Below are 24325 nucleotides of genomic sequence, written 5' to 3' on the forward strand. Positions count from 1 at the left end.
CTATTATATCTTTAATGTTTTTCAAGTCCTTGAGGAGTTTTCCCTTGTAAAGGGAGGGTGTATATGGTGACAGAGACACACATAACTTGCTGCATGATGGCAGTGAGAAGTAAGGTCACGCTTCTCAATACCTGATACAAGAAAATTTTCCCTTGGAATCATGGAAATGATTTCTTAAGTCTTAAATACATATTGAAAAATTTCTTGAAATGCTAAATTAGACAGTGTTATAAATGCTTCTGTTTCTTAAAGAAATCAAGAGATTAAGAAATTCTAGTGCACAATTTCTTAGATTGAAGCGCTGTTCATGGATTCTGTATTTTTAGAACCAAGTCCCATGGTATGAATGTTACAATGCTATGCATGCATATTTGCCTTTCAAGTGCTTATTCTGGGTAATGAAGATATATTTTTTAAAGTTATGTGAATAAAGTAATTTGCATGTATGGCTGAGGCATGCTGTGTCAGACAGGTAAGCAAGCTACTTTTTATTGATTTTGGGTCAGTAATATCGACTAGATCTGTGCTGTGTGCACTTTGTTGGCAATGTACTATTTCTACTTAGGAGAACCTGCACAGGTGAAGTGCTACTCAGTAGTTTCATTTCATTTCCACAAAGGTTTGTCAGCATGTCGCAGCTCTAGGGTTTTTCTGTGAGCTTGTAACGCAAAACAACTCCTGCTTCTAAAAGCCTACTAAACCAAAAGGACAAAATTATAAATAACCTCCTGTGGCCAGCCAGGTTTTGCCAGCTATCTCTCAGGTGTCCCTGGATCATTCTATTAATTAAACCTATGCATTGCATAGAGAAACTGAACAGTATCAAGCTGACTTTTAAATGCTTTAATTATGAATTGATGTACCTTCTCATAAACCAGATCAAAGGCTGTAAGATAAAATATCAGTTGGGCACATGTTCTGCTATGGGCAGAGAGTCAACATCACAAAGAGTTATGCTGCCAAAAAGGTAAAGGATTTGTTTAGGAAGATAGTGCTCTTAAATGCTGTAAAGGAAGCTGGAGATGGCATCAGTAGTAATGCAGTTGTTACAATCCTTAATTATTTTTTTGAAAAAACTGTCTAATTTTCAGATACACTTTGTGTATAATTAGAATCACAATAACCTGTCTTTGCTTGCATAATTTTAGATCTCTTAAATGCATTTTATATCTTTTGGATTTTTTTTTTTTTTAATTTAGCCTTCTCTTTTTAAATGTGGTTAACCCTGATCTTCGATCTGCTTCCCCCAAATGAATAAAGTTTCTTGTCTTAATTACAATCTCATAACTGAATTTCTTTACGAGAGAATCCCAAAACTAGCATAGAGAACAAAACAAATAACAATCTGCTCAAACATTTCTTTGCATGTGGGAAACTATGTGCAAACATGGATACCTCTGATTACTCACAACTACAGTTTGTTTAATTTGATTAACTTTTTGTTCATTTTTAAATGAATTTAACTTAGTTACTTTTGTGAAATTCCTAATATTGAAAGTGCTGAAATATACATCAGTACAACTGCTTGTATCTTTTTTTCTCGATGTAATGATTGATCATCTGCTCTCCACTCACAACACTGAAGATTCCATATCTCCTTATACACTTACTTAGTGTTCATATGAGGCCCTATTTAATTTAATTACACATGAACTATATTTACTGTTTGTGTAAAAAATGATGCCCAGTAAGTAAAGACCGCTGAGTATTTACTATTGAAGCAGTGATATATCATGGAAATAATACTTTATACTAATTTAAAAAATAAGAAAAGCGTGATTTTTTGGTCACCACTCATATCCATTATGAATGGCAATGTTCCATATTTGAAATGATTCTTAAGTCAGGAGATGGAAAGAGGAAATCTTTAGATTGGAGACATGTTTTGGTAAATTAAAAATAAAGGTTAACAGAAAGATTTGGGACTCCAGAATCAATAGACCAAGTCGATTGATAATGATTACTGTGAGAGGGCTCTATTGTGAAGAAATGCAATGGTATCCTTGTTTGTCACAGCTGGAAATATTGCTGGAAATAGGCGAGGAACAGAAATACAGGGGAGAATCAGGTGGCAAGGAAATACCATTAAACCAATCAATGCAAACCCCTAAGTGTTTGTCAGGACAGATCACGTACTCCTAAACCCAATTTTACAGTAGAGGTAGGCCTGGTAGATCTCTCCAGTCATTTCTTAGGCTCATAAAACAAAAACAACAAAGAAACAGGTACATTTTGTTTTATTTATGAAGCAATGCAATCACTGGATACAACTTCAAAAACATTCAGAATTCAATTTTTACATCGTGTGATCTATCATATACTAAATTGCACTTACAGATTGGAAGGTCTTTGCAGAAGTGGATCAAAAAAAGTTATGTTTAACTTGCCAAGATTTAAAATATTTCTGATAAGTTTTCCAATGAGTATAAGTCCTAAAAGGGGACCTACTGGTCTATATATATTCTTCATCATTCTGGAACTTGCCTGGCAAACTTTCTAAACTGAGCATATTTGGAAAAGATAACTGTAAAGATGTACAAAAGACACTAAATCAGATGTCAATAAAATGTTTGTACAGCTTTTATTCATCTTTCGTGCAATATTTAAAAAAAAATAAAAAAAAATAGTTGTTAGAGTTCTATCTAAGTCTGAAGTAAGAGAAACTAGCAAGGTCATCCAGTTTTGTGTTCCTGAGGTAGAAGGAGTCGGAGCATGGCAGTGGGGCGTATTGTCATTTTGTCATTGCATGTTCACTTGGTGTTGCTGGTATGTCTGTAATGCTGTACTGGATTTGACAGATCCATCACATAGCTCAGTGAATGGCTTGCTTGAATTAAGCCTATGGGCAGACTTATTCACATTGATTGGCTATTGGTTTTGTGTTTTATGATTTGATTATTGCATCTTTGATCGGAGTAAGAGAAATGTCCTTTCGCGCATATTAACGTTGTCAGCAATATTTATGCAAGTGTGTCTGGGAGTGCAATGAGCAGAGCCCTGACAGGAGGAAAGCAGCCCTGTCTGAAAGGCAGAGTCATCCCCCTTGTGCTGCTTGCTGTCCCTGTGCAGGGCCGAGCTGTGTTTATACATGGATGGAGGTGTATCCATATATACACATGCATTCCCCATCCATCACGTGCACACACACACACACACACGGACACAGGGATGCTGCTCTGAGCACCGTTCCCTTCTTATACACAGGGCCAAATTTAAACCTCACTCCAAACTACAGAAAGGTTCCCAATGACCTCTTTGTTGTCTGGATTAAATCCCTTATCACTGGAAGCCGACTTTTTTTTACCTTTTTTTTTATTCCAAAATATTTTGCAAATAACACGTTGTAGTAAAAAAAATAATTTTGTTGGTTTTTTTTTTTTTTCCTCCCACTATCAGTTTGTGTTACATGTTCTGTGGTTATACCTAGGGTTTTATGAAATTTGAGAGAGAAGGTTTTGTCATGTGGAAATTATGTAACTTCCAGATCTGAAATCTTACTCCTGATAAAATCCTGATATTCTAATAGTTTACATTTTTAGCATGTCTATGTGGAGCATTCAATTTTTTCAAAGCAGTAGTATCTACAGAGATAGCTCAATATATTTTTTAGTTCTCTTTGGGCAAATACTTGAGAGTAGTACTTGATATTTGTGCTTAGGTTATCCTAAAATAGCATAGGTACAGATTTGATTTAATTGTAAACATGTTTATTAAAGAATGAAAATTTAGAATGAGGAGTAAAAAGCCACAAAATATAACATGTGAGCTTCTGTAGCTGGAGAGGGTTTTTTATTATATTGTGGACTATAATATCTTCTATTTTATGATTAAACAATGAAAACCACTATAGTTTTATTCAAATTATTTTCTCTTATTGAGGATTACTGGAGATACATACTAAAAATTAAGGTTTTGATCGCATATAAAATATAATAGTATCCTGCCAGAATTTAATTTTCCATTAAATAATTTTATAGAAGCATAAATCTTTTAAAATCTAGTACTTGATTCATTTCATGATAGTACTCTCTAAGATTAAGGAGACAGAGCTTTTCTACACAATTTTAGTTTCTAAAGGAATCAGGTTGTAAGAGGAAAAAAATTAGAATATAGTGGTAACTTTTTGACTCCCAGTCAGAACCTTCAAACATCTGTGTATTTTGCTATCCCAGTGGAATCTTGAGAAATGGAAAGGTTTGGGGGATGATCCCGATGGAAGAACTGTACAGCCCATATTCTAGGCTACTCCAACTTTGACAATGAAAAGGCTCAGTTAGCACCTTGACCGGGTACAGAGCTTGTGTTTAGCTTTTGAACAGCAGTAGTTGAGAATATATTTAGCACTTCTTCTGCAAATGCTTAGGTTTGATGTGGTGATGCTTTATTGGTCTAGTTTGTTTTTTTTTTTTTCTCCTGGACAATCCTGTATGGTAGCTAAAGCGTCTTTATTCCCTATTATTGCAAATAAAAATCAAATTATTGGCTTGGCTGTTACAGAGAGGTAGTGGATTTGGCCATCTCCCTGTTAGAACTTTATGCCTGTATGATCTCTGGCAAACTAGAGGATCACTGGCATCATGTTAATATTTCATAATCCATTTTCATCCCAGTTCATTCACAGTTTTGGGGATGACTGGAGTATATGACTCATAGTATAACCATAACAGTACCTTTTAGTGAAGAGTTGGAAAGTAAAAGTGGGTGACTATGAATAAAGAAAACGTTATAGGGAAAAAAAAAAAAATCAAAGTGTTTGAAATTCCATGAGCAGGGACTTTAATGTAGTACACTTTGACAGGAATTTCCTGCAATGAAAATAAGTTGTATAGAGTACCTTCCAATAATTGAAGCATGGTTCATTCTAAAATATTGCAGGTACAACATTTTTGTTGTACAAATACAATGAATCACATTAACATAGGAAAACATTGCAAACAATTACATTTTATAAAAACATAATCTTCTACCAGTTCTAGAGACCTGCTTTGATATTTTAATACATTCCTCTACTGGGTGGAATTAACCTGTTTAATGGTACTTTGAAGGCTTGATTCACCTGTGTGTAGTTTGACTAATCATGTAACATCCAGGGAACTCTTAAAACTCCTCCACTAGTTCAAAACTGAGGGGATACAGTAGTGAAAAAGCTTAGTGGTACTGCCCAGAATCATGGTAAACACCAATTAAACTTTTTAGTTTCATTCATATCCTGCTTCTACTTCTCTTACCTGTAACTTCCATTCTCACTGATTGCAGTATCGAGGGATATTTTAGGAATCCCCATAGACAAGGAAAGGCTTGGCTATTACTGTGAAATCTGTTTTGACATCTGTGCTGGAAATCACAAAGAAAAAACTGGGAGAGAAGGTAGAGGTAGACTAAAGCCTAGATTTCCATACCTGGCTTCCTGACGTGCTCCAAGCTCAAGGTGCTCAGTACTTTTGCTGCCAGTTTCTTCTTGAACATAGGGAGAGCTGTTAAATACTCATCGTGTTCCAAAGAAAAAATCAGTGCACCTATTCTGACATTTACATCTTATCTACAGTATCTTCTCTTGGTTTTGTTTAATACATCCAGCCTACATCTGGTTATGTGGCACGACTTTTAACTTGGAGTTCCTTACTCTAACGTAAAAGCTCATAGTAAATAACTGCGATTGTGAATATATTAGTTTGATGAATTTTCATACCTACCTTTTCTCTGAAAGGAGTGGGGGGAAAGGACTGGTTAACATCTTTAAAGTAGGAATTATCTCATTACTAACTCACAGAAACTTTTTTGCTCTTAGAGGATACTGGAAGAAAGTGTGACTTTAATTTTTTTCAGTGTTGCTTTCAGCAGACTGGATAAATACGGAGTTGGGGAGTTACTAAAACATTGATTCCTGATCCAGCAGACCAAAACTGTTACAGTCCATTGGGTCACTGCCTGTGACATGATAGACCATAACAGTTCCTTTGGACATATCAGTGGCTAATTACAGACTTTTCAGTTTTCAGATCATTGGCTTGATAGACCACAAAGAGGCAGATTAGAACGTGCTCTAAGTGTTGTCAACCTGAGTGCTTTAAAACCAAGGAGGAATTAAGAGCATTGTGCAAGAGGCAGACAGAAGATATGGAATGAAATGTTATTAATAAAAGTGGGATGAGATGGATATAGTCTGTATGGATTAGCCATGTAATTTGCAATGTGCTCTGGCAAGGTGACGAAGTATTAGAAGAACAAACTTTAAATAACGATGTTGATTAAATTAATCAAGAAAGAGGCAATTTACACTCTTGCATGCTTTTACTGTAGCGTTTCGCACCTCCGAGGAGTCTAAAGCATTTGATTAGGTATTTAAATAGATCTTTTTTCATATTCCTTTTGGCTTTTCAAGCTTCTGATACTCTGGGAACCCACCTGAGGCAAATATCAGATTGTAAGAATACTGCAGGAGTGGGAATAAAATGTTTATCCGTGTATCCTAAAGAACTTTTTTGTGAAAATTGCTGTAGGGTGTTTAATATACATGTATTTAAAAAAAAAAAGTAAGGACTTTGTTTAAACCAAACATGTACCAGCTGCTAAACTTTGTTTTGTTTTTCTTGAATGAATTCTTAGATAATCCTGGCAAGGTTTTCATGCATATGGTATTTTAGTTAAAGTATGACAAAAATTATGCTGTCAACAAATTTGTAAAGTCATTCCAAACTTAATATAATGCAAAGGGAAAGAATTGTTGTTACTCATAATTGCTGAAGCTTATGATTATACCTCTGTATGTTAGGAAATTTTATAGTGGATAAAATGGTGGTTACTAGTGAACCATGAAAATTGGTATGAAATCCCAAACAAATATAAAGAATGTTTTTGAGGCATTATTTTAAGGATGGAATGATATACATAAAGAATAAATCCCCCAATTAAATAAATGAATGGGTTTTGATGTATTTTAGTGGATAAAATATTGATACACAAGGCTGATTTCAAAATGCTCTTTGCCCTAAAGAGAATGAATAATATCTCCAAAATACAGTAATAAACAAAATTTTCAAATATAAATATTGACTGCAAAAATAGCCTTAATTTAGCAGTCCTGGATCATAATGGCATCAATTTATGTTGCTGACGTGGAGCACTTCTGAAATAGAATTACTGAACTGCTTCCTCAAGTATTTAATTTAAGTGCATAGACTGCATTAATCACAGTAAAAGGCCAATGATTTTAGAGCAGTTCTGCCACTGAGATCTGTATGAATTCTGCTATGGATTTGTGTGGTATTCAGAATTTCACCTATTTGGTTTAGGTTTCACTTTAAAATGTCCAGATCAACTTAAAAATCACATGTTCCTCTCTCAGATAAATATTCATCTTTAGACACTGTATATTGCATTATTAATAGCAAATATTTTCATACCAGGTATAATATATTGACTAATAATACAATGAAAAATTCTACTGATGCAGCAGGTAATATGACTTAGACCCAAGTCTATTTGTATAGCCCAGATGTAAAAGATAATTCAGGAAATAAAATTTGTAGACCTAAAATATGAAACATTAAAGACCTACACGTTTTCCCACTGGTTGTGATGTTAAGATACTGTCCAGATTCTGGCAATATATTAAAAATAAGTTTGTTTTTTTTTTTTTCAACAACAGTACTAAGTTGGATTGTTGCATCAATTTGCTAGAAATTTTCTTTATACCAACTTTGAGGGCCAGTGGAAGAAGAGAGAGGGGGAGTTTGTATCCAAGACATTGCCGTGGCAGAATTGTTGTATCCACCCCGTGTGCAGAGTGGACATTCCTCCAATCTGCTTTACAGCATCAGTGGTGAGAAGTGCTGTCCTAAAAGGAGTCTCTCTCTTGTAAGAATCATTTGAGTGGGTTGCTTAGCTAGTTCTATATCAGGGCTAAAGAAAATGCCTGCCCATCTGCTGGGGAAAGCCTGACATAAGAATACAAATTATGAGAAAGCTCCTTCTGTTGACCATTTTTCCCTGTAGGTTTTTTTTTAATCCCTTTAGGTTTTTGGGTTGGTTGGTCAGTTGGTTGTTTCTTTCTCTCTGAGTAAATGGAATAATGCAGGCATATCACTGGGCTTGGGGATGCACATCTCCATCGGTGTCCAGAACAGCTAGGGCTTGCTTTTTTTTCTTTTCTTGAAAGGTGTGGTTTTTACAATTGCAGAAGTACTTTTTGGTATGAAAACAAATTATTCCTGGTCAAGAAGTTGTGTGACTGGTAGCAGGACAAAACTTAATGAGACATTTCATTTCTTTTCTCTCTCCTGCTGTCTTTGGCAGTCTGAATTTTGGTAGAGACATCCTGTCATTGGCTAAAGCACACTGAAATGTCCTGTACTGAGCACAAAGAAGACACAAATGAAAGCACTGCAGAGGTGACAAACGTGGCAGGGGAATGAAGGGCTTGGCTGAGCTGCCTGAAAGCAGGGCCATGGTGACATTTCAGACACCCTGGGGCATGTGAGGGACCCCGGGAGGTGAGGGGGACACAGCACCTTCTTCAGAGGCAGCTGAGCCCGGGCAGATGGACAAGCTGCCTTTGCCTGGGCAATGCAGATGAGCTTTAGTATTTTCTGTTCAGTTATAGAAGTAGCTGCATTGTTGTCTTTTGAGTCAGGGTTTTCCTCTATCTGCTTCCAAGGCCTGCTGCAAAATTTCAGGAAAGAGATGGTCAGGAATGATGGATGTAGGAGAGCATTATCTTGTGATGAGGAAGTCAGAGTACCTCAGTGAAAGCAAAATATCCACATCTTCCTCTCTGTCTTGGCATCATCATTGATGATTAGGTTGAACAAGCAGTCCTGCAAAAAAAAAGAAATTAGTCTGAAAGTAAAATATACCTTCCTAATGCACATTAGGTCAGCCAAGTTATTTTTAGTGTTCTTGAAGCTTGATACTGCATGAATTATTTATAGTTTTATTCTTACTTCATTTAATATATCATATAGGTATGACTGTGAAGTTGTTTAGTTGTCTTCGTGTTGTGATTCAAATGCTATGGGTATGGTAATGTACTTTGATCTTACAGTAATGGGAATATAAAGCATGATAATAGCAAAATCAACCTTCTAATTATAGTTATTATGCTAATATTAAAAAGTTTAAATTTTTTGATAGCCTTGATATTTAAATTTAGGACACCAGCAGGAGGGAGTTGGGAAGGACTTAATAAAATGATTATAAAGGGAAACTTTGTCCATCCTTGAATATTGCAGAAACTATTCAAGGAGCCAGCAGTCAGCTGTATTAAAATTCATAATGAAAAAGCCCTCAACATCAGAGTCCTCACAAGAGCAGCAAAGTCTTAACGTTTAGAGCATGAAGGAATTATATAATAGCTTTAATAACATAGTGGAGAAATGTACAGATGTACCACATATAACTCTGCTGGGAAACATCATTGCTACACTCAACAGTTAGTACCAGATCCTTGGGGAATACAGTTTGGAGCAGCTCCAGGAAGGGAAGGCAGAGCTTTTGGTTTAGCTGCATCAATTTTACTGACTGAGATTCTGATCCCTGAATTGTAAATACTGGCTTTGTTTGTCAATCCCATGGTGGTCTTACCAGAAAAAGTCAACTGATTAAATATAGTTTAAATCGTCCCACTGTAAATTCTGTTCAATATTGTGTTTGCCTTCATCCTAATTTTTGATGTTCTGGGATTCTGCACTGTTTTTAGCAGTTGCTATATTTTTGGGTGGGGTCTGCACCTCTGTGTTAAGCAAAATTATTTCTGCCTAGTTTTGTGAAGTTTTTCAGCAAAGCCCAGGAAATCAGGCCTACAAAGCATAATTACTGTATGTTGGTGGATTATCATTTCTTTTAGGTTTCAAATTTCCTAGAGCCAGTGTGATTAATTTCTTAAAATCCCCCTTGACCTCTAGTATGGCTTCCATTTTAAGGAAGCTCTGTGCTGCTGAGGAGGAGGGATTGAAAACTTCTGGGAGTCATGGGTGAAATTAGGTGTGTGTCAAAATTTTGTTCTTAATCGTGTGCTGTGTGAAACAATGGTGAGAAACCCGAGTGCCACCCAGTGTTTTGGGGAGAGGAGAGGACACACAGAACATGCATCGACCCTCTGTGCCCTGCATGGGTTTTCCACCCATAACGACCTGAGTTTATAAACTTCCCAGGCACCTGGGAGTTCTGTACACCTGAAGAGCAGCAGGGCCAGTGGCTGCAGGAGAGAAAGGTGGTGGGAGGCTGGTGCTTTTCGAGGAGTGAGGAGTAGGGCAGACACGGAGGAGCTCGTCCTTTCCCAGGGTGGGATGACTCCATGGAAACTTTGAGTGAGCACTCAGGGTAGCAGTTTATTCTGATCTTAGGCTGGAGTTGTGCTTCATGATAGTTAGATCCCCAAAGTCATAAAAACAGTGTCTGAGACCCAGTCTCTGAATCTCTTCCTATCTTCCACTTGCAGGTTCTGAATTTACCAATAGTAAAGTGAGCAAATCACTTATGGCTCAGGTATTTCTTCACAGTATATGAGACATCCACAGAAAGGACAAGGCTCAGGCTCCAGTGATTAAAGAACTTAAAACCCTCATAATATACAATCTCTATTCTGTAGTGTGGCATGTTTTCACCAAACAGTATCAAGAAGAGAGAAAGAGAGCATGGAGTGTATTACATATGCAAAATGTCTGCTGGATAGAAAGAGCAGGTGCCAAAAGAGAGAGGTTTCTCTCAGATGTGGGGCCTTAGAGACACGCATTTGTTACTGCCAAAGGGGCTACAGGGAATGGAGCAGAGGAAATTAGAACATATTCAAACCTTTGAAGATGGTGTAATGCAGGTTCAATAACTACCCCAAAGGAAAAAAGCACATCTAAATCACTTAATAGTACTTCTGTTGTCCTCCCCTTCTGTTCTTGTTTGAATTCAGGATATATATCAAATGTTTAAACAATTTTTTTTTTCAAAATTTAAAACCATCTTTATTACCATACTGGTAAAAAATGTGTTAGTTTTCAATTTGCTAGAAGAGATAAAAATTGATATATAGGCTTGAGAGAAGCAGTAGTATGCAGAGTGTTTGCCCTTGGGAAGTAGCTGCTGGGATGGAACACAGCCATTTGGAGTCCCAGCAGTGCATTTTCCTGACCCACACTGTCTGGGAGACATCAGAGAGCTCAGACTGCCAAAGGGTGCCACTCCTGCACTTAAAAGGATTTCACTTAGCTCAGGGTGTGAGGATCTGGCAGGTTGAATATATCCAACTGTACATTCAGGTCAATGTATTTGTCATGTTATCCTTTCAGGTTTTGGGTTTTTTGGTTTTTTTTTTTCCTATCTCACAGCCAGTATCAACTTTTAAAATTTTATTAAAAAAAAAAAAAAGGTTTCTGTTGTTTAAATCTATGTTCTTTTACATCTGAAGTATTAACCAGTGAACAGTAAAAATTTAGTTCTATACTTTCACTGTTAATACACAAATTAAATTATGGAAGTGATTCTGTATCTTAATTGAGCAGGGCTTATTGTATAATAAAGTTGGGTCCCATAGAATTCCTGCACCTTTTTAAATCATTAAAAGTGTAGCAGCGATGAGGAACACTAAACCAACCTAAAATGCATCATGAATTTCCATCATATCTTCCTTGTGAGATTTTTAAGCCTCGTATGCTCGATAGAGTTAGTGCAGAAAATTGGGCTTTAAAGGGAAAACTCCACATTTGAAGAGGACTGGGCAAGGTGAACTGTCCTTTACCACCTCTGCTCTCCACCTGCTTTAGGGCAGGAGGAAACTGATGCACCACAGAGCCAAAGGACTTTGTGGTTCTTCACTCCAAAGGACTCCCTTTGCAGACTGGGGTTATCCACACAAAGGACTAACCCCCTGCTTTAGCCATCAGGTGTGATATCTTGTGATGAGCACTTTCCTCTCTAGATCTATGGAAACAGTATGGAATTTAGCTAAATAAAAAACCTGCCACTCTAAGAACATTAAAGCCATCAAAGCGCTTAAGAATTTCTAGTAAATGCTACAAATAACACCTAATTAGTTATAAAATATTGAACTGGCCTATTGGACTCCAGCCTCTAGTCTTTTCAGTCCCACAGTTGCTGTGCTGACTGATATCTAACTTTCTACTTTTGAAAGTTATGTGTGGAGTTGTGAAATTAATTTTACAAAAGCGAAATAGTATCTTCGTATGAAGCAGTTCAACAAGAGATGCTTCTAGTAGTTGTTTTTAAAGTAGATATCACTTTGGGATAATTTTTTTTCAAAATTAGTTTTCTCCCTGTAAATAGCAAAGAGTTGGTTAAAAAAGAGTAAGATTTCAGGCAGTTTCAATAATATTTTTCATTCCAAAGGACAAATTGCAGTTAGTGTTCTGGGGTCTTTCTGGAGGTACTAAACCAGCATATTGCCCTTGCAGATAATTCTGTACTTTAACATCTGAAGATAGAGAATCTGTGGCTAAGTGTTCCACTGTACTGAGCAGAGATATCCAAAAGGAGATTCTCAGTAACCACTTAAGAGGCAGTTTTTAAGGAAAAGAGGTCTTTTCATTTAGATGAGAGGGAAGTTTAAGAGCTTCATAGAAATGAGTCAGAAGGATTTTCTGTAAAACAGTAGCTGGTAAGTCTGTTTGCTACTGGCTCAATCCCTTTTAGGCAAGCATCTAACTTTTCCTGTCTGTATAATTATCACAGAGGCGGTAGCAGTAAATACAGTGAGTAAATACAGAGTAGCTCTGTATTTATAATGTGAAATTTATCCCCCTTTGGTTTTTTAAATTTAGCATTACTTGTTAGGTAAATCTCATTAGCTCCTGAAACTGTTGCAGATGACAAAATAAAGAGCAAAACTATCAATTTAACATCAGTTGAAAATGAATGTACAATTTGAGCACTAAGTTCACACTAACAGTGTCTGCATTTCAGGTAGGGCAGAGACAATGATCTGCTTTTGGACTTTAGCAATCCTGTCCCTACACTACAGATTGCAGATTCCTTGTTTTGTGCTGGATTTATTTTTTTCTCCCCCTAGAACATGAACCTCTAAGTAAAAAAGTTCACAGATTTCTAAATGAGAATTTCAAATCTCTTGATACATTGGAGGTGAAGTAATAGAAATAGATTTTGTTCCCTTAGGGCTTAACTCCTCAAGGTTTTGTTGCCCCTAAGGGACGTTTGCTCCTGCTTGGTTTTCAGTAGGATCCTCAGTACTTAATGCTTGCAGAGCTGTTTTTCCAGGCAGTCCTTAGCCTGCATCCTTTGGCTCCTGGTTGTTAGACTCTTGCATTAAAGCTGTGCAAGGCATCAGTGTCAGGTTTTTGCTGTGCAGGCTGGAGGAGCTGTGTGCAGCTGGGAGGAAACCACACCCAAGTGTTAACTCTTCACCCGGGTGCATTAATCCTGCACCACCCCAAAATACTCCGAGGAAGCTGTGGATATGCATATAAAGGAATCATTTGATGTTAATCCTAAACATGGTTTCCACTAACCCGAATCCTGTTTGCCTAGACTTCAGAAAGGACAAACCAGGATTTGTGCCACAATGAAGTTTTCTATATTTTGAAATAGTAGTGCATTTAGCGTTTCTCTTTTTGTGTTACCTGGTTTAAAAAAGAATTTTGCAAGAGAAGGTTTATATTAAATTACTCATTTCTCTAGCTTATTCTCCTAAGATTCTGCAAAAGACTTTTCTATGTAATTGGATGACAGTATATGAGAATATACTATGTCATTTTTTTTAATAAATAGCAGAAAATTAATTTTCTGATTGCAGTCATATTAGACAAAGAAAAAGCAAAATATTTTAATTTCAATATCCTCCTTTCAGATGCACAAAATAAATTGCAATTTAATTTTTTTTTTCAAAAGCGCTTTTTACATATTTTGCAGTAGTGCCCTTTAATAGCTATATCAATATATTGTTTTATTTTTATTAGACTTCATAAATATATTGACATATCTGTAACACTAAACATGAAGCTTCCAATGCAAGAGTTTGTACATAGTCCATATCCAAATGTCACCATTATTTCATTTAAAAGATCCCAGCATGTCTACCTCATGATCCTTATAAACTCTATAGTACTCAACACTTTTTCTTGCTACATTCATTAAAATTAAGCACCCTTTCCCTACCCCATCTGTAAACATCAAGTCAATTGGCAGCTAGCACATTTCCCAGTCAGCAAGCAGTATTGTGAATTTTATCTTCTCTTGCAGAAATCAATTCGTCTTCGTTGCAGCAGATGAAATTTCTTGTAACACCTCTGCAGGTAACAATCATTGATACTTCTTGATGCATCCATCCAGGTCTCAATATCCTTTTTCACATGCTGCATTTAATCGTAAGACAAAGCATAGGAAAGTCCATAGTATAAATCTTTGGAATAGTTTAATGAATTTATAGCTTCAGCCTATAGGTTCTGCCATATAAAAGCCATTAGGTTATTTTGCTGACTTTGGTGTTTTATTTCCAGTTTAAATATCGTATGGCCTAGTGTGTAAGGATATGTTAAACCTTCTAATGAAAGCTTCAGGACTGTGACTTTCAAAAGTCAAACCAACCAGAACTGATGAAAAGAGCAAAGGCTTAGATGTGTGTAGGACATTGTAAGTGCTATAGATGTAACAATTTTCTTTTCAACTCCTTGGGGGCAAATGATGCCCATAAGGGTATTGCAGACCCTAAAGCACTCACAAAGTCTATCCTATGGATGAGATAGTGGGAGAGAGGGTCTGTGCCTTCAGAGGATCGCTCTCTAGTAAGTAAAAAGTCTTGATATACTATCATGTTGTAAGCCATGGGTACAGAAGAATGAACAATGTTTTTAAAAGGTTTATTTACGTTTTATAAATATATTGAATATGTCAAGAGGTTTTGTCTCTTTTAACCAATAGAGTTTGAACAAGCTTAGTCTTAATTCAGGTAAGGATGGTATTGTGTTACTACATAAGAAAAGAAAAAAGGCAAAAATAAATAGTAACGTTGCCGGGACATATTCTGCCAATAATGTTGTGCAAAAAATCAAGTTCATAGAAGCTTCTCATATTGAAGGATGAAAGGGTATATAGTGTGAAATCAAATGTTGGTATTAAGAAGTTTTTGCTGATAGAGTTTTATATTAGCAGAAATAAATGAAAGGTGACGAGTTTTCTGGTTGTGCCATGATGATCTACATAGAAACAAATAAAGAGCAGTTGTTTATGGAAAAGATAATCACAGCTAAACGCAAAATGTGCTAAAATTGTCGTAATCTCTATGCTAGCTGTAGCATTTTTGGTGGTAATCTGAAAAGTTCTTCTGTAGTGAAACCTCATTTAACATAGATTTTTCCAAGTCCTATAAATTATGAAGAAAATACATTTTGAGAAGCCAACATTTGTCACATTCTTTATATCACTCAGCTTGGATTTTGGCTTTTGTTATTTCACTTGAGCTTCCTGCTCAGCTCTTCATTGAAGTGAGCCATAGTAGGGAGGCTACTAATTTGTGAATCTAAGCTTTGCTAAGTAAGAATAAATATATTTATTTTAGCAAATTTTAAACTTGGAATTCTTGAGTTAGATGTGGGGTCTGTGGGACCAGTTTTGCAAAGTGAACCCTTCTAAGCGATAATTATTGCTCAAATAAAGAAATTTTTCTCTCTCAATTTAGGCACAATTTAAGTGCCCAAGACTTTATTATAGATATTCCATGCATCATTTCTTTAGAATTTCTGTCAAAAATATAACAGTTCAATTTATTGGTACATTCAGTGAACTTTGCACAGAAGGAAATGGATCTCTGTGTGTATTTATTAAAACTTTTCAGTTTACCAGTTGATTACTTCTGTTGAATTGATTCAACAATAAGGTATTTTTGCTAGGCATGTTTTTGAGCATATGATAAACACATCCATCGCAGGTGACTGTAGGTGCCTTTTTTTGCACTAAGATCTGAAGGAGAAAGCTGATGAAAGCCTGTACCTGCTGTTTCTCATATACCTAAGTTTCAGTAATAGAACTTAAATGACTTTTGGCTGCATGAGAAAGCAATTCTCTGGCCCATATTCCTGTGAGTCAGATTGCCAAAGTTTAATTTGGTCTTTTGAATTTGTAAGTTGACTTCCAACTATTTTATTATCTGATGTTTTATGTTTTAATACATGGAGCAAACATAGAGATACTTTTAGAACCAAAGCTAACCTTCCTGTGGTTTTTCAGATGTGTGCAAAACACCTGCAGTGTGATTTTATAGTGCTTTTTTAGTGCTTCTAAGCTCACCGATAGTAATTCTACTGTGTTTGTAAAGTTGATATCAAGTGAAGATACTTATAACATGCTCAATGTTTGAAATGTGAGTATATGTATGTTTGTATTGCTTCCCTGTAAAGAATGTGTGTGTTTGTGGATTCCAAGTAGTAGTGTAACAGGCAAAGCCTTGGTTTGGAACTTGATCTTCAGTTGGAAACGGGAGGTCTTGGGTGGTTCTGCTGGTAATATTCACTCTTTTCTTCTTAATCCTTCATCATTCCTGCCAGAGGATACTTAGCCCTCAGCCACATGATATCTTTTTTTGATTTGGGAATAAAGTAATCTTGAGTAGATAAATGTGTTAATGAGTAATTTGTCTCCATGTATACACTTCCATTTGTGTATCCATGTCCTTTCTTGAATGCACGTTACAGAAAGGGAACCTCCTCAGATATCTGACAGAGGGATCCTTCCATGGGAAATTTAAAAACATTTCACTCTTGATTGCATCCAGTGCATTCTGAGGCTGAAAATAATTACTGTTCAGAAAAGAAGTTCTGCACTTCTGGGATAGATCTTCTCTGGCAGACATGATTAAAGGGTTTGCAAACAGATCTGAACTAGAACAGAGACAGGGAAACTATCAGAAAACTCCTGGTGGTTTGATGATGGAATTTTAACAAGGATCTCTGAGGGCATTCCTCTAACAAATTCCTGACAATAGTTCCACTAGGGGAGAATTAATCCTGAGGTTCTTGTCTGATGGGGGCAATGGGCATCTGCCCTATCACTCTCTGGATAAATCAGAATAAGACCCAGAACAAACCCATGATTTAGTTACATGTTGGTTGCAGAACATTGTTCATTTTGCAGCTGTAGCATTCTTAGTGAATTTTTCAAATCAGTGCTCAAGCTATTTTTTTCTCTTTTAGGTTTCATAACATCAAAATTCACAGTTTGTAAAGAAAAAGCATTTTTAGTGTCTTTTGCAAGTGCATTCTCAGATGTACCTGCAAGTGACATTTTATATTTTTTGTGTAAAAATGGGACAGGGTTATTATTTATATTTATATTACTCTCTCTCTTTTTCCAGTTTTTAACTGTTATCCAGCCTTTATGTAGAAGCAAAAAAATCCAGTGCTGATGCATGCTTGGTATTATTTTTCTCCCAAGTGTATTTGCAGTTTATGATTTTGAAATAACGGAGAGAGGCAAGGGTTATATATAAAGCTGAATTTGGAATGAAGTGTGGTGGAAGTGGATATAACATCTGTCCAATTGTGACTGTATTTATTTACATTTTTGAGCAGAATCAGTCCCAGGAGGAAGGATTCTCTGTGTGTGTGTATGTGTGTCTGCATGCAAGCAAAAGAAATGCTCTATAAAGCTTTAGAAGTTGACAGCCTTAAATTAAGTTATTGACCTCCATTTGGAGAAAGATACAGTCTCCAAAACAGATTAAATATTCTGAAAGGTTTAACTTTATAACTCCAGGAAAGATGTTGAATAAAAGCAAGCAGCTTCAATAAGCAAACAGTGGGGTTTGTGCTATTGAAATATTTGAAGAGAATATTGGCCATTTTTAACAAATGCAATTTCTCCAGTCATTGCAATTTTCCTGTATACTATCATTAACCTGTCAGCACTAACACTGCCACAAATTTAATTCATTGAACAATAGCAAATATGGAGATAATTATTTAAAACAAATTAATATTTGATGAAGTGCTTAGAATGGCTACAGTGTGCCTCTTGTGGCAAACCTACCTCTGCCAGGGTACATAAATAATTGCAGCCGGTCAAAATTTTGCCATATGAACTTGCACACATCTCATTGACCTCTTCATGTGTCTGGTAGGAGATATTGGAGCTCAGATCATAGCCTTGCAAAGGAATTTGAAAGAGTCCAATCCAGGCTGCTTTGGAAGAATGCAGCTTCAGAGGTGTTTCCTTCAGCCTGTTAGAATTACTGTGTGAAGACATATGCTCAGTTGAGAGAGGTTCTTCCCTTTTACTATTGCTGCCAATGGATTTGACTTCATTTCATGAGGCAATTTGGGAAAATAACCGTTTTCTATGAGATGCTTCTATTATTATGTTATGCTCTTCTGCTAATCAAATAAAAAATGAAGATGAAGAAGCATCTGTATGGTCTTTGTGCTAGTATTTATTTAAGGCTGTACTGCTGTTCCCTGTGAAAAACAGCAGATACTGAAGTTTTTGCTCTGGCAAGACTAGGAAATGTTGCACTAATGCACAAAATTAAACTTCTTCTATAAATTCAAGTGTCCTTTATGTTGGCAGTTTAAACTTGCATTTACTGCTGCTATAAATAGTTGCTTATATGGAATTCCATTTGTTACAGCTTTTACTGCTCTGGGTAGTTGTGGATTGAAGATGTTCAGCTATTGGATCAGTTGATAAAAATCAGTAAACACTTTGATTACCCTCTGTTCTCCTTTCATGAGGTTTGATTAATTCCTTTTTGTCACCCAGTGGAAGCACTGGCAGGCCTCGCTGGCGTCCCTGTCATTATCTGTGTGACAGCTTGCCCGCCCGGTGCTCGCCGTTCTAGGTCAGTTCACATGGCTGCTCAAATGTGACAACATGACAAGATTAAGGAAAGCTGAGGTCCTGTGATTTGTAAATGGAGGATTTGCAATGTGAAGCTCCTTTGATAACAGAAATAGTGAATAATCTGCGTTTGTCCTCAACAAGTGCCTATAAGCACGTGTGCATCTCCTGTGCTGGTTTTTTAAGAAGCAATTAGAGTGGTTTTTCTCTGATAGACTAAAAATAGTGCATGTGAAAGGTGGTTTGTTTGTGTGTGCACGTATGGATGTCTATATACAAATCCATTAAATGAGCAAGGATTCAGCTTTAATATCTTGAGATTATCGTATTGCAAATAAACATAAAACAATGCCGTGGTTGCAGGCTGCAGAACTTTATACATGAACACAAAAGGCTGCTTTAAAAATTTAATAAATAAAGCACCCAGTATATTTATTATTTCTTCAAACTTTATTGTCCCTAAATATAAGAGCAATAGTAATAAGAAAATGCTTTACAGACCTAAGAAAAGCTTTGTTTTCATTGGAATAGAGCTGGGTTCAGGTGTCACCTGATGGCAAGCCTCAGATTCTCTAGTGGCTTTTTTTAAGAAAGTTTATATAAAATCTAAGTTTCTTGGATAGAAGCTACACAGAAAGGTGGTGGTGGTAGCATAGAATTCTGTTAGACTTTTGACTAGGTATCAATTCCCACCCTGGTGTAAATCCAGACAGCAAGACTGAGACTGAGTGAGAGCTCTTAAGTTGAGATTTGTGCCTGGGATTGCTCCATGGCAGTTATCCAGCATCAGTTCAGGGAAAGTCACCTGTGCTGCTGTTTGTTACCCTTCTGGGTTTCTGCAAATTAACTGGTATCAATCATGTTTATTTAAATGTTTCAGAAGGTGGCAGCTCAGCTTTGGCTGGCTGCAAACATCTTGCAAATTTTAAAGGAAGACACAGGCTGGCAAACAGAAGCAAAATTAAAACCACGTCTGAGCATCAGTGAAACTTCTGCAAAACAGGCCTGTCAATTAGCAAGGAAATTAACTGGCCAAACTGAGATGTGACATGCATAAGTAAACAGCCAAGAATTGGAAATTTATCTCTACATACAGAAAAGTCTGCATAGGCTTCTCAACTTATTCCTTTCTCCAACCTGCAGGAAAAAGTAAACAGTGCTTTTAATATTTCATCAATGACATATTTATGAAGATCTTTTCACGGAAACCTTTCATTATTGCCCTCTACCTATGGTAGACCCTGGTCAAGTTTCTTATTTCTGTGAAAACCTAGGAATGTGTTAGTACTATAGTGATAGGAAATCCCTTCTGGCTCTCCAGGCATGCAGGAGTTCAGCCCTGCAGTACACCTTGAAGTTTCACTCTGTTGTGTTGCCTGTCACTTCCCAATTCTTTCTCTGCTCCACATCACAAATCTGTAGCACATTATAGGTCATGGAGCAGGAAGATGCTATGAATAAAGTATGTTATGGTCCTCCCTTGTACAGAGACCTCAGTGTTTGATAGTGTGCATTCAAAACTTGGCATAGAGAATTTCAGCATTCTTGACCTTTCCAATCAAGGAAAATGCCTGGAAACTGTTTTTATCAGCAGAATTAAATTTCCTGGATCTTAAGTAAAAACATCAGAGACATCTTTGTCCATTGCCTTCTGAGGTAGTGAGAGAGACTTGTTGGTCATTGAGGTGACTGAAATGCCCAAAGTCACTTGGTGTTAATATCTAAAATGAAGTTAATTAATTGGCTGCACGTTCACTGAGCACCACAAGCAGACACCATCCTACTGCAGTGGGATGGATTTTAAGTTGAAGGGCTACCACTGCTGCACAGATTTGACCCAGTGAGCCTAAAATATTGCTCAGCACTGGGGTTTGTGACTGAGGTGCATAGGGACGAGCTGTGCTGCTCATGTCATCTCTCTTGGTATCATCATAGTTCTCTGACCAAGAGGAAGAGCACGGAGTTAGTTATTGGAATCATTTATGTGGTTAAGGCCAGGCAACCCTTGCTTTCCTTGTATTCCTCCCAGAAGTAATTTTATTTCTTGATTGTTCAATTGCAATCAAAGCAGGTAAAGAATGGATAATATTTGGGAAAAGTTAGAAAGATGAGCTTTCCAGTGGTACGTAGGCTTTGCTTGTAATATGGCTGTGGTCAGAGTTGATTTATCTGAAGTAGTGCCCAATTTTTAACTTCTCTCTTTATAGTTCTTAAGCAGGTTCAAAATTTTCTGTAGTTCCTCCAGCAATATGTAGACTTGAAAAAATAGGGGGGAGTTGATAACGATAAGTAAAATATGTGCATCAATTTCTTTAAAATCCTCCTGCTATAGTTCTCAAATCACTTGAGGAAAAAAAAAAAACCTTGATTCATATTTTATGTGGTGAATTTTTCCTTATTAATTACCCTATTAAGCCCTATAGTGTATATGTTATTTAGGAGCTTTGAAATGGCTCCAGTATCGGAGCTGCACTGTCTGTCTCAGATGTGTATGGAAATACAGCAGTAATACTAAAGATTTTAAAATCCTGAAATGGCAATTATGGTTAGAGAGGCACAGAATTACCCAATTTTTAGAGACTTCAACAATATCTACTACTGATAACTTAGAGAGAGATTCCCTTTCAAAGGCCCTGATAAAATAAATACCACAGTTTTCTTTTTTTAATTCTTTTTTTTTTTTTTTTTTTAATTTGATCAGTGAACAACAAATTGTCCTTTTATGTAGTATTTTAGCATTTTTAAACCCTCTGCTGAAAATGGTTGAAGAGATTGAGGCCCAGCATAAGTAAAGAAGAACATACCATATATTGGTGGATAGTTTATGGCTATATTTACAGAAGTTAGCATGGCTACACTGGGGTTTTATTCTCACTTATTTCCCAGTAAGTTGTTAGTCCAGCTATTTAAGAACCTGTGTCAGTATGATAACAAAATGCCAAACGTACTTTTTCCCATAATACAAGTCCTGCATACTTGTCCCAGATATAGTGGAAAATAGAGGAACGTACCTTGTTCTAGTTAGTGATGCATCAAAATTGCTCATCAGCTGTGTTCTTAGCAAGAATTGGTGTGTATTGGTTTGGATACATTGTTTTATCATTCTATAAAATGCACAGAGAATTGCATTGACTATTAATTTATTCAAAACCTTACCATTGGCATGTCCTAAATTTTAGTAAGTTGTTTACCTAGAATGACAATTTGCAGTCAAAATTATCACAAAGCATTTAAATGCTGCTAATTGTAATGAGAAGTGAGCACGCTGGCATAACAGTGAGTAAATGAAGCAGTGTGTGTGTGTGGCTGAAGCAGCTTACTGATTTGCAGGGTGACAATATAGTTTAAATCCTTCTTACTATTTTCAGCCTGGAAAGCAGAATCTATTCTGCTAACCTTCTGAGCTTCTAAATTTGGTGTCATGCAAGGGCGTGTTTAAAAATTAGCATTTAAAAAGAAACCCACTTGCTTTAAGTTTAAGCTGACACTGTTCCTTTCCTCTGTGGAAATGAAATTTATTAATCATAATAAAACCATCATATTCTGAAGGTAGAGGTCACCCTGAGGAGAGAAAAAAAAAAAAGTCTATTCATCACAGAGGAATTTCAATGCATTTTTTTCCCAGATAATATCTGAGCATGTGTTCCTTCCTCTTTGGAAATATTTTCATCCATGTTTGTGCTTACATATGACAAGTGTATTCAGAGGGTGCAAAAATGAAAATTGTCCAGTTTAATTTTATATACTTCATTTTCTTTTACAGAAGATTTGGGAGAGTTCCTTTTACATTTTATTTTGTGTTTACATTGCACACATTTTTTTAAGTGGAATTTCAATATCCTGTAAAAGAAAAATAAGTGTTTGTTATTTTAACAAGAACATAAGCGTCACTAATTCTGAAATAACATTTCTATGTTACTATCACAGTAAAAACTTTAGCATTATCATATTATAAATGTAAACCATTCTTTTTAAGGAGCAAGGGTTAACTTTGGTCACAGTTGTCAGGTTAGGATTTCTTCACAACTCTTTTGTTTTAAGAAGGAGATGTGGTTTACATAGAAGGATGAAAAAAAGTAATGTAAAACACTGACAATAAGTGATTACTGCTTTGGAAAAAGGGTGATAAAAATGTACTCAGAAGTTAATACCAGGTTGAAACAGCCATATTTTCATCTTTTGAAATTGCTTAGTGTGTGTGTTTGTCCATATTTTCCCCTCAGCTGTCAAGATTTCTGTTGAATATTGATATAATAATATTATTATTAGCAACATGTTTTATTTATCAGTGTTGTAAACTTGCCAGTTACTTCAGTAGCTGGCTTAAATATAACAATAATTTAATACAGCCTGAGCCCTGTGTATTCAGGCCCTTGCATCTGGGCCACTTAATGCCATTGTAGGTGAGCTGTTGGACTTTGTTTTGTGAGGCACTGGGACACAGGCAAGGATCCTGCAGGAACGGGATGTGGGATGGAGGCAAAATGCAGCCCTACCACTAGACCAAAATTAATTTTTGAAATTATTTTTGCAGATCTAGATTTAAAGTCTTTGCTTAGCATTGCAGCAATACCAGCTAATCAGGAAAAAAAAAACCCAAAAAACCAATTCCCATTGCTTTAAAAAGAATAGTCATGGCATTAAAGCATGTAAAATAATAGTACATGCAATTCCTCCTGCATGTTACTAAGGATGTGAGGGAAACATGTCTGCCTTTAAATGAATCATTTTCCCTTCCTAGGTGTTTTCTTACTGTTTGAATGAAATTTGGCTGGAAAGTATTAAAATTATAATGATACTCAAAATAAATTCTCAGGCTTTAAAAATTGGCATAGAGAGGTAATGCCTTCTTCCCTCCAGTGTAGATGAACAAGACATGAGGGATTCTGTTATGGTCCTATCAGAGCTGGGTATTTCAAATCTCTAAATCATGTTTGCATCCTTATGTGGAGGGTTGCCAAGGCTGAGGTTTATAGAAGTTCCTCCTACCAGAGAGGATCCAGAGTGTGGGATCAGTGTCCAACCTGCTCAAAGAACCCTCAAACTGCCTTTCCAGCTCAAAGAATCACCAAGTCATTTACCCAACATAGGCTGATGTGAACTACTTTCCTTCCCTTTCTTTTCCAGTGGGAATTGCCCATTTTCTTTGTTGGGTGATTTCTAAAGACTGTTGTTCTTGGATACCAAGTATTTAAGTAGAATTGATATATAAATTTAATCCCTTACTCATCAATACTTTAGATGCAAAAGAGGAGCTAATGTATTATATACAAGCCTTTTACACATATTTTCCTGAGTTTCAGACCAGGTCTTAAGGAAAACAATTGCCTAACACGCTGCTACCCCTGGAATTTATGTATTCCTCTGACAGCAATGAAGACTTCTCTGCCCAAATCTAAAGCACACACAGCTGTGGGGTGAGATACAGAACCCACACTCATGAACTTGGTGTACTTTAATAAATTAATTCATTTTTAATGTATTATCCCTTAATAGGAATTTGCATTTATTAAGTAAACAGGACAGCACAACTGAA

At 36.4% G+C, this 24325-nt stretch overlaps 1 protein-coding gene across 50 annotated transcripts in view; it reads left to right on the plus strand.

The window, feature by feature from the left end:
* RBFOX1 (RNA binding fox-1 homolog 1) overlaps positions 1-24325 on the plus strand; it is a 1132467-nt gene that overhangs the window by 1103391 nt on the left and 4751 nt on the right. For 8 of the 50 annotated variants that reach the window (XM_069030260.1, XM_069030266.1, XM_069030265.1 and 5 more), the window contains one exon: positions 14203-14255. The exons of the other annotated variants lie outside the window; for them this stretch is intronic. In XM_069030260.1, the coding sequence (XP_068886361.1) occupies positions 14203-14255 (53 nt within the window). The remainder of the gene's footprint in view (positions 1-14202; positions 14256-24325) is intronic. 50 annotated transcript variants of the gene reach the window in all.

The sequence above is a fragment of the Aphelocoma coerulescens genome, chromosome 14 (genome assembly GCF_041296385.1).
Source record: "Aphelocoma coerulescens isolate FSJ_1873_10779 chromosome 14, UR_Acoe_1.0, whole genome shotgun sequence".
Taxonomy (NCBI): domain Eukaryota; kingdom Metazoa; phylum Chordata; class Aves; order Passeriformes; family Corvidae; genus Aphelocoma; species Aphelocoma coerulescens.